The sequence below is a fragment of the Olea europaea genome, chromosome 16, assembly GCF_002742605.1.
Source record: "Olea europaea var. sylvestris chromosome 16, O_europaea_v1, whole genome shotgun sequence".
Classification (NCBI taxonomy): Eukaryota; Viridiplantae; Streptophyta; class Magnoliopsida; order Lamiales; family Oleaceae; genus Olea; species Olea europaea.
The window spans coordinates 17,639,794-17,651,893 of NC_036252.1; the positions used below are offsets into that span (position 1 = coordinate 17,639,794).

At 34.0% G+C, this 12,100-nt stretch overlaps 1 protein-coding gene across 1 annotated transcript; it reads left to right on the plus strand.

Annotated features, from left to right (window-relative positions):
* The first annotated feature begins 8,861 nt into the window (after positions 1–8,861).
* On the plus strand, positions 8,862–12,004 carry LOC111412340 (cationic amino acid transporter 1-like). Its single transcript, XM_023043226.1, has 3 exons — positions 8,862–9,044; positions 9,472–9,854; positions 10,495–12,004. Exons 2-3 carry the CDS (start codon positions 9,491–9,493, stop codon positions 11,883–11,885), a joined length of 1,755 nt encoding a protein of 584 aa, XP_022898994.1. The 5' UTR covers positions 8,862–9,044; positions 9,472–9,490; the 3' UTR covers positions 11,886–12,004.
* Positions 12,005–12,100: the final 96 nt, after the last annotated feature.

Here is a 12,100-nt window from a genome sequence, read left to right on the forward strand (position 1 = left end):
CCACCCCTGAACACTTCTTTTACCCCATACCCCGATTCATTTTCTAACCCACACACACACTCTCTCTCTCTTCCCCAAAAATTGATCAGCACTCTCTTACCCAAAAATCTTATCGGTGGCTTCTTCCCCAGGCCCATCCTTTAGATCCAGGCCACCTACCACTTCTCTCGCCGAAGTTTCGCACAAATCTCTTCTTTGAAAGCTGATAAGATTAGATTTTGGGGAAGTGCCAATGCAGCACATGGGTCACCAACCAGTCTGTGAGGAGAAGAAAATCGAACGTGAACGTGAACGTGGGGACCATATGGTGAAGAACAACCAGTCTGCGGCTTCTCTCTCATAATCTTCCTCATCTTTTCGAGAAATAACTGAAGAAGAATCTTGAAAATCTTTATTAAGAAATATTCAGTAATCAATTAGTTGGTGTTTTTTTAAGGTGTTGGTGGAAGTTATGGTAGTGATGATTTTTGTTGTGGATTTGAGTTAAAAATGTTAGTACTGGTGGTGGTTATTATTTTTTCGAACAGATTTGCTGTGGTGGTTGGAGATCTGGTTTTTTCTGTTCGAGATCTGATTGTGACTGTTTGTGACCTATTTTGTGTTGATTGTGATCGGTTGTGACTTGAGATTGATTTGGTCACAGACAATCACATTGAATACAAACTTGATCACAAACCCCATATCAACTTACCCTAGATCTTTTATCAATTTTTAACCCACACATTCTATTTCTTCCCCCAAAAATTAGTTCGGCATTCTCTTACCCAAAAATCAGATCTATGACTTCTTCCCCACCCACCCTTTGGATTCCGACCACCTACCACTTCTCTCACCAATGTTTCACGAGAGAAGTGTGGTGGTGCTTCTTGTTGTTTTTTGAAGGGCTGGTGGAGATTATGGTAGTGATGATTGTTGTGGATTTGAGGTGAACGTAGTACTTATGGTCATCAATTTGAGTTAAAAAATTTAGTAGTGGTGGTGGTCATTATTTTTTCGAACATATTTGTTTTGGTGGTTGGAGGTCTAGTTTTTTCTGTTCGAGATTTGGTTGTGACTATTTGTGACCAATTTTTTATTGATTGTGATCAATTGTAACTTGAAATTGATCTGGTCACAGACAGTCACATTGAATACAAATTTGATCATAATTAGTCACATCGAAAGGCAAAGTTGGTCATGATTCTCAGATAACATAAGTCATCCCATATAACACAGGTATGGTCACAGATGACACAATTGCAAAACTGATAACTACAATGCACCACTACGACCATCACAATTTTTGGAGATTTTTTTATCACCGAAGCTGGAACAATCGGCGGAATAGTTGCCGGAGCAGTTTGTCGGAATGGTTGTCAAACCAGTCGTCGAGCTATTGTCTGAGCGATTGCCAGAGTGAATGCCGGAGCCGATGGTTATCTTCGATGGAGAGGTGGAGGGAAGGTGGTGTCGTGGGGTGATAGGATGGGGTGAGTGAAGTGGCATGGAGTGAAAATAATTAATGTATATTATATTATAGTTTAATATTTAATAAATATATTTACCACCTGATTTTTGAAATATTTCAATGAGTTTATTATTTATGAAATGTGTTTTTATAATGTTGTAGTTGTGTAGTCTTCCCTTAATGTTTCTATCTTGTTTAATAATCTCTTAAATAGAATCAAACATATTCTCACACATGACCAAGTAATATTTGCATCTGAATGCAAACTTATGAAGATGCATTAAATCACAATTTTTATTAGGTCATGCAAAGTACAGACATTTATCTCTAACGTCAATAGGACATTACAATGATTGCTAAATTTCTTCATTTTTTGTTTTTTGTTTTTTTTTTATTTTTTTTGCTAATATCAATATAAATCATACATCAATTCAATTAGTGGCCAATTAGTTGAAAAACATTAAACTCCAAATTATAATTCAAACCAACCTAACATTATGTCAAACTATAAAATTTAGGGTCTTGCTGGGTGTACAGACCCACCATTTACAGACATCTTACATAGGTCTCACAATGGGGTGGGGTCAACCCATTTTAGTCATTTTTTAATTCATGGAGTTCGTCGTGGGACCCATCTTCCATGTGAGTGATCTATGAGACTTCTGTCAAAATCTCTTCTATACATATGGATTTATCCTAGAATTTATTATCAAAATTTCAAAACATAGAGTTCAATATAGCCATAGCATCCATACAACTGGTCCAGCTTCGTAGAAATACAAACACACAAATTACAACAATACAACATCAACCGTAGAAGCGCAGGCACATATGCGCAAGGATAGTCAGTGGCCCACCTAAAATTTCTATTTTTTTAAATTAAAAAAAATAAAAAGGGAAAAAGAATCACTACGAGATGGACGCTAAAATTTTCTCCCCGTTCCAATTTCAAATAACTTAGAACCTACCCACGTAATCCGCCTTCTTCTCTCTTTCTTAAATATCTTGCAAATTTGATTCCGATCGACAGAAAGGTGAGTTCAATGAGTCAATCCGTTATGCTCTTCAACTGATTTATTTGTATCCCTTTTTGGAATTTTTCCACTATTTTTGTGCTTGTGATTCAGTGGTTGAAGAAGACAAAGAAGAAAGGCTTTCTCTAGAGAAGATTAAGGAAGGTACAATACAAACTTTGATGCATAATATGGTAATAGACTAGCATTAAATTCTGACTCAAAAGGTCTCAAAATCTCTCAGAGAATAATGCTGAATTGTTTTTGTAGTTCTATTACTTATTGATTAACACGGCATTGTCAGTGTAAGAATATAACTTGGTGTTTTTTGTATATATTATTTCACCATTTTCAAGCTAGAATGCACAATTTCGACTTCTTCTTCTTCTTCTTCTTCTTCTTCTTCTTCTTCTTCTTGCTCTCTATGTGTGCGCGTGTGTATAACAAGGAATTATTTTCAAACAAGCTAGTAGATTATATGGCAATGTTTTATGCATTTTCTTGAATTCATCATCATATTTGATGGAGCCCGTATTCGCTAAACAGAATGTTGGAATTGGTTCAAAAGTAATTGAAAAGTTGGTTTAAGTATTAAAACCAAAATTAAAAGGTGTGACTTCGTGTCAACTTCGATCAAATATTCGGATTTGATTCGATGGTTGAATTACAAAAGTAAATAGACCAACTTGTTTTGCTCATCGAGTAGATCGTCGTGGTATATTTGAAACCTTTAAATCAATCCAGGTGAATGAGAAAATGCGGTCCAAATTTGGAAGAATTAAGTGTTGTAATTTTTCGTAAGGGTACAGATTTGAAATGAAGTGTTGCAACTTTTCATGAAAAATGTTGAATTTGGGGTGTGTCCTTTCACCCACATCCTTTCAACTTCTATATATAGGACTCCTTGGACATTCATTTTGAAATTCCATATTATTTTTTTCATGTCATGTTGCATAAAATACTTTGTGGAAATGATTATATTTTGCATCCAAGTTATGTCTATGATAGAGAGAGAATTCCGTTCGAGTTCGTTATTCGAAGTCATTTGGAGTGCTCTTATGACTTGACGTAGTTGTTGTATCTTGGAAGATAATTACCGAAAAATAGCACCAATACGGGGCAAATTCATATTAAGAAAAGAGTGTCAAATACTTGCTTCGGCCAATCCATCACTTGCATTTTCTTTCCTCATTTTCTGATTTCCTTTAATTATACTTTCATTTCAAAAAACGTTTAACATTATTTATATGTTCATGGTGCAAGGTTCGATTTAAAGAACAACTTACTTTCGTTCAAGAATCGAAATGGATGAATCTATATCCATGCATTCAGATTCAGTAACCATTATTGTTTTGCTTTTCAAATTCATTTCAGTAAGTCGAAATTACGTTTCGATTTCATGAACATAAACCGTATATTTTTTGTGAATATAATGCACAAAATCGGTGTAAAATCCCCAACACTATATACTATTTTTCTTTCCTCTTCCTCCCCAACTGAAAAGGATTTTTAAACTGTTTGCTAACATTTAACCCAAAACATTTAGGCAACCTTATAAATTAGTAGCCACATCTCTAGTTTTTCATTAGAAGGACTTATTTTCTAGCACCACCGTCCCCTTGCAAGTGCAATCCAGACTTTGGTTAACATGTGGACTTGTAGATTAGGAGAACAATTTTATTATTTATAATTATATTTGCTATATAATTTTGTCATAGAATTTTTGCCCACTCAAATAAAATATTCTGGTTTCGCCATGAATTCACCTGATTTAAAGACTTGGAAGAGAGATGAAAAATACTCTCGAATCATGAATTCCTTCAATGATTCTTGAATTATCTTCTTGGCTATCCTATTCTTCTTTTTCTTTTTCAAATCCAATCAAAGAAGTATGAAAGTTATGTATGAATGTGTTTTGTATTAAAAGCTTATTCAAAACAAAGAATATGGATTTTCTATCAATGGCTCTCTTTGAATCTAATGGAACATGTACTTTTTATGTACAAGAGCCCCTAAGCTTTCCATTTTTAATTGTAGATGAAGAGTTGTTATATTTATAGACCAAGAATAATGTTAAAAATCATGTCCTAAACCATTTCCAAAAAAGATATTGAAAAAAAATAAGGAAACAAAAATCTTTTGGCCGAGATTATACAAGACGATCATACAACATAGGGACCTACGAAGCCATATATTTTAGCTGCAAGCGCTACAATTGCTACAATTGCGATCCACGGCTTCCCCTTTCTTCAACTCGAGTCCCTTCCTAATTTCATCTTTGATCCTTCATCTTTAAATCTTTGTAATTTAATCCTTATCATCCGTAATTGATCCATATATGATCTTCGATAGCTACGATCCAACTCTAATTTATGCTCCAAAATGTCTTTTTCACAACAATTGCATTCAAATACATTCAAATTATGTTTTTTTTTTTCCTTTTTTTTCCAATTAACATAATTTAACCTAAATTAGATAGATGCAAGCTCAATTAGTAATAAACAATCAAGAGTAGAAGCTCGACTAAGTGTATAAAATATACTTATCACACCCCGAAACTTTAACTTGTGTTCATCCCGTAAAAGATTATCCACTAAATGTACAAGTAAACAAAAATAAATATCGATGCTTTAGATAACTTTGTCAAAATCCACATCAAATATTAAAATTTTTGATAATTCATAAAAGGTTCATAAGTAATATTATCGGAACTATTTTTTACCAAATCTTATTCAATGCTCGATCGATGTCTATGTGCATAGTCAATCAATGCATCATGATTCTTCAAGTTGGTTTTTTTTTTATCCTTAATAGTCAAATATGTTCATTTTCTTTAGTGGATACACACATTGAATTTTGTTTTTCGAGTTCTCACTTGGAGTGTTTATTCTAAGGTTGATTTCACCCCGCTCATTCCTTTCCTACTCAAATTTGAATGGATTTTATTAGTGAAATTGACTACCTCGATATATGATGATTTTTCGTAAGTTTGAATGTCTCAACCTCCAAGCCAGAGACGGATATAGAGGGGGGCTGGGCTGGTTTTTTTTTTTAAGGTATTTTTTATTTTTTTTGGGTAAAAAATCAGTTTTTTATGTGTAAAATTTTTTTTCCACGTAGTAGCCCGGTTTGAAATTTTGTAGCCCGGTCGTGGATCCAATCCTGAATCCGTCCCTGCTCCAAGCTTCTATTAAGCTAATAATCTCACTAAAAATCTAAATCTTGAATTAAGTATTCAAGGCTTAGTCAGATAGGAAAAGTGCTTACAGTTGTTTTGTCATTGTCACAACAAAATTTTATGTGATTTTCTTTTCACTATCACTTCTATTTTTGGATCGTTTATTTTATTTTTGAAGGTACTTTTCAATGTACTCTGCGACAGTCTTCTTCCCACTAGATCATCTCTTTAATTATTGGTGATAAATAAAGGTATAATTAATCAAGACCAACTTCACGTTACAGTGTAGATAATTTTTTTTTTCCTACATGCCACAAATAGGCTACTTTTTTTCACTAGGACAAGTAATCGAGATCAAACCTCTTGTATATGGTTACTACCTAGGTTCCACCAATTAGTAAAAAACAGTCCACAAAAATTTTCAATAAGCATGAAATCAACATCTATCTAAATAGCTCTCAAAACTAATCCTTCCAATAGGTGGTTGTGTTACATAATTTGATTTTTGTTTCGACAACCTAACTTTATTCAACATTTTCTAATACTATAATCAATCAAAAATATATTACTTTTAACCACTATTGTGCTCAATATAATGCACATGATAAAATAGCACACATAAAGCAATAAAGTATTTTTATTTTTTTTATTTTATGGTAAATCACACAAACAAATAACGAAGATATTAAACCCACAAATTTAAAATATACATTGTCCTCAAAGTGTGCATAAAATAGACTTAAGATCATATGACGACGCTCTGCTTAGCAATTGGTCTTGTATCCTCCTCTCATTTCCTTTGTTCGTTTTATGATATATAATCACCATACCTGAAAAGATAAAGAAAATTAATTACTTATATGATCATACGGGATCTAAAGCTAATCCTTTATGAATTGTGTTAATATTGGACGAATTCACGAAATATATGATTCTTGAGGTATTCTTACATATAGTGAAAAGTTAAAACGAAAATATCAATCTTTTCAATTGTGTGTTAACACGTCTTTAAAAAGTCCTATTTGGTGTAGCTAAAAATCCAATTTTTAGTAAATTTTAATAAAAATTGATGAAATATTGGGTCTCAAAAAATTTGAACCAAATACAGTACAATTGTTATTAGAGCCCTGTTTGGAATCTAAATCAAAATCAACAATTAATTTTAATCTAAGTCAAAATAATCAATTAATTTTAATCACATAATTCATGAAATCCACAATTTTTCAACCTAACATTTTATTAATTTTTATTCGAAATTTACTAAAACTCTAATTTTAATCCCACAAAAAACATGGAGAATGAGCTCGACTGCTTCTCCTCCACACTTTATTTTCTCCGCTTCCTCTTATTCTTCATCAATGCTAAACAATCAAACTCATCGCTTTTGTGACGTATGTAGTTCTTTACTTCTTTTCACACAACCCACCATCTTCTTTTGCTTTATCCATTAGGTCAAATTCAATCGAATGGTCAAAGTTTGTGTGTTGCTTGTTAATTTCCAACGGGGCGCCGTAATCAACGCCCACCAAATCGGAAAACTAACCCAACAAACTTTTGACTATAATAAGATATGGCCAATATTTGCTTAACACCTGTTTGGTACCTTTTTTTTTTAAAATGTATTTTTCTCTCTCTTATTTTCAATCATACATTTTTTATTAAAATAATATTACACGTAAATCAAAAAAAATTTCTTATTTTTCAACCATACATTTTCCATCAATTCACTATTCAAAAATGCATTTTCACATAAAAATACCTCCCAAATAACTTAAAATTATTATTCAAAAATATCGTCTTTTCGATTTCAATTTTTTGGTGACTTATCTAATAAATGGAATATTATTTTTTTAATAAATCAACAAATAATATTGTAGACAATAAAAAATGTTCAACACAATAAATTCAATTGTGAGAACTTGGGAAAATAGTGTGGAACTATGATACCAATTTGTTAAGTTTGAACTTTGAAACATAAAAGAAAGTCTCTTTTATTAATAACAAACTTGTATAATTGATTTTATTACAACAAACCTTACCACACCACACTAAATTTCACTCGAACAAGCACCTCGCTATTTAATTTCTCTCTCTCTCTTCTCTGCACACTTTTACTCATCACTCATTCACGTTCACAGACTCATACAGCCATTACACATATACATACACAAGCAAAGCCGATGAAAAATTCTAGATGAATCTATCAACGACGATAGGGGCAAATTATTTAGCAACCATTCCAGAATCTTCTTTGGTGTTAATGTCATTAGCTATGGAAACTCTAGAAAGTATGTGATGGTTCTTCAAATAGTAGCAAAGTAAGCAAGTCAATACCATCAAATTCCCCGAACAAGGATCATAGAGCCATCAAAGATTGTTTAATATATATTTACCTTAATGATAATGATATGCACATCATACTGGGTAGAAAACTTAAACATTTTCCTTTATCCTTGAAAAAATACCATGAATTTTATAACGTTTACAAAGAAATGTATTTACAAAATAATTAGTAATTAATACATGATTTACCAATTATTAACAAATTCTTCCACTTATAATAGCTCAAGTGGCCCCCACGGTCCAGTAGATCAGGCTCTAATAAGTTCGGATCGAATCTCAGCCGTTAACTCCTAACAGTAATGGAAAAGTCAATATTGACCAATCACATGATTTTGAGCAAAAATAGGGACTCCAACTCAATCCCCCAATTCTCCCACTTTTCTTTACTTAACTGTTTGATATGAATTTTGCTTCTATTTGTAGAAAAGTTTTTGGAGAAAGTTACTTTATTTTTTGTTCAGAAACTAATTTTTAAAAGAACATTCTATTCAGCCCATATTTGGTATTGTTACAGATCATTTTCAACAACACATTCGCACATTAAAATATTTTACAAATAAATTCAAAAAAAATTCTTACTTTTCAACCACACGTTCTCCTAAAATTGCTATTCAAAACTATTTTTCTTGAAATAATTGGCACCAAACAATGGCTAAGAAAATACTTTTAGAGAACGTCGCATCAGATCAACTTTCTCTTAAAATTCTTCTAATTAAAAAAAAAAGTTAAAATGCTTTTTACTAAAAGAAGTACTTTTTATTTATCTCAAAAGCCATTTTTTTTATTATTGACTTTTCAAAAGTCGGACCCTAAATCATTTGGAATTGAAAGATATAAGATTAATAAATACTTATTGATTAGATTCGGCGGCAAATGAGAATGCAGAATACAAGATCCAGCTGGAGCAAAGTAGTTAACTTGATTCTCCAATTCACACACAATAGCTCGCCTCACATTTCTATAATTATAACCTCTCAACTCACTGATTCACCGCCGATATTTACTCCCTCCGGCGAACTGCTTCCTCTGATCCTATCTCTGTGCATCTTCTATATTCAGAAATGTATGTTTCTCTTCTTGATTTCAATAATAAGCCTACCCCCGGATTGATTGATTGATTTTTTATTTTTTTTAATTCTGTTACTGATTTATAACTAATTCCATATTATTGTAAAACGGCACGTGTTCACATTATATGCGTTTCCATTTGATGATTTTTCAGTTATAGGTTGGTTTTACGATTTTTATATGGGTGTGACATGATTGGAGATTCGTCCAGTGTGTATTTATAATATAATATAATATAATATAATATAATATAATATAATATGATTTTCTCATATTCAAATCTTTACACGTATAGATATATCTGAGGTACCTACTGTTCATGACGGTTCCGGTTTATGCACTGTCGATCAGATAGAATTACAGAATTTTGATAACTTTTTGTGTCAAGTTCTGATTCAGTTCAAATTCTATAATTTTTGCAGAAGTGCGTACATAGGCAAAATGGGTTTGAGGTATAGCGATTTTCTCCCAGAGGAGTCGTTCCAGAGCTGGGGAAATTACGTAAATGCGTTGAAGGAGACTCCTGCAAGACTGGTGGATCGGGTTCTTACGCGGTCCAGTGTCGAGGCAGAGCTAGAAGTTAAGTCGCGGAGTGAAAATGAGATGAAGAGGACGCTTTCGTGGTGGGACTTGATCTGGTTTGGTATGGGTGCCGTCATTGGTGCAGGAATATTCGTACTTACCGGCCAAGAGGCGCGTGTGGACGCTGGTCCTGCGGTGGTTATCTCTTACGCAATCTCAGGGCTATCGGCCTTGCTCTCAGTCTTCTGCTACACCGAGTTTGCTGTGGAGATCCCTGTAGCAGGTAAATATTTGTAATTCTAATGCACCTATGCGACCATTATATTTATTCCAAAGACAAATATTGAATTTTGAAGAGATGCCTCTAATTAAAAGAGTAATTCCCCAAGGATTCACTTCGTCAATGTAATATGATTTCGTTGCACAGTGTAAGTAAAGAGTTTTCGTGTTTCTTCGTTAGATGTAAAACGACCCCATAGCAAGAATATCATGTTATAAATTGTACATTGTGGTCACATTCATTGTCACAAGCAAAGTGAAAAAGTAAGATGAAAAACCCTTCTTAATTCTTGTAGCTGATTTCAAATTTATTAGAAACATGATTAAGTTGTTGATATTCATTTTTGGTGCTATATGTATATAATAGGTTTATATAATGGTTTACATATACATGTGGTGAAATATAATTGAGTTAGAATTTCTTTATAAAAAAAAATAATAATAATAATAATAATTACCCTCTTCTTTTGACACTTCATCTTTATGTAAACCCGTTATGTAACTGTTTATGTACAAGTAGCGTTATTCTTGTACATTTAGGACTCTCTTTCGTCATTTGACTTTGAGTTCAAGATAATTGGGTTTCCGGTGCAATGCAGTTAGAGAATGTATCTGAAATATTTGTCTTTATCTCAATATTGTAGGAGGTTCATTTGCCTACTTGAGGGTGGAGCTAGGCGACTTCGTGGCCTTTATAGCTGCCGGAAACATCCTTCTTGAGTACGTCATTAGTGGTGCAGCAGTGGCTCGTACGTGGACATCCTACTTTGCAAGTCTTTGCAACCATACGTCAGATGAATTTCGCATCACGGTTCATCAACTAGCCAAAGGATATAACCAACTTGACCCCATAGCTGTTGGTGTATTAGCAATCATTTGTGCAATTGCAGTTCTAAGCACCAAAGGCTCTTCTCGTCTCAACTACATTGCCTCAGTAGTCCATATGCTTGTCATTCTCTTCATCATCATTTGTGGGCTCATCAAAGCAGACACTAAGAATTACACTCCATTCGTTCCATTTGGTCCTCGTGGTATCTTCAAAGCTTCTGCAGTCTTGTTCTTTTCTTATGTAGGTTTCGATGCTGTTTCAACTATGGCAGAGGAAACCAAAAATCCGGCCAAAGACATTCCCATTGGCCTCGTGGGATCAATGGTGATCACCACAGCTATCTACTGCTTAATGGCTGTAACTCTATGCCTAATGCAACCGTACCAAACAATTGATCTTGATGCACCATTTTCTAGGGCGTTTGAATCTGTAGGCTTGGGATGGGCTCAGTACATTGTGGCTGCAGGTGCATTGAAGGGAATGACATCCGTTTTGCTCGTCAGCGCAGTAGGCCAAGCACGTTACTTGACACACATTGCTCGTACTCATATGATGCCTCCATGGTTCGCGAAAGTACATATGAAAACAGGAACACCAATCAATGCCACCATTGTTATGCTAGCTGCTACTGCAGTCATTGCCCTCTTCACAGACCTTGGCATTTTAGCCAACCTTCTCTCAATCTCAACACTCATCATTTTTATGCTAGTGGCTGTGGCTCTTCTCGTTCGCCGGTACTATGTCAGTGGTGAGACAACAACCGAAAACCGGAACAAACTAATTGTGTTCCTTCTTCTTATCATAGGATCATCAATTGCTATTGCTGCTTATTGGGGAATTAGTGAAAGTGGTTGGATTGCCTATTGCATAATTGCCCCTATTTGGTTTTTATCCACACTCGGACTTTCGATTTTCGTCCCACAAGCTCGTAAACCGAAGTTGTGGGGCATTCCATTGGTTCCTTGGTTGCCATCATTATCAATTGCCATTAACATCTTCCTTCTTGGGTCCATTGACAAGGATTCATTCATAAGGTTCGCCATATGGAGTGGTTTCTTACTGGTTTACTATTTCTTCTTTGGACTGCATGCATCATATGACACTGCTAAGGAATTTGAAGGAAAGAGCAAATTGAGGATTGTTGAAGAGGGACAAGTTCCAGCAACCAGACCTGGCTTAGATGGTGGAAGTGCACCTAGTCTCTGAAACAGATTCGAATTAGTGTTATTTGTATTCGTGCATATATTAGTTTCTTTGTCAACTTATTTCCTTTCTCTGTAGGACGAGATAATTAATATTAGTCCACTAACAGGGTTTTCTTTTCTTTTTTTTTATTATTATTAAATTACATAGTACCCAGTGTGGGGTGAAGGGAAACATATTTCATATGCTAACCTACTTAAAATTAAGCCACAGTTTGA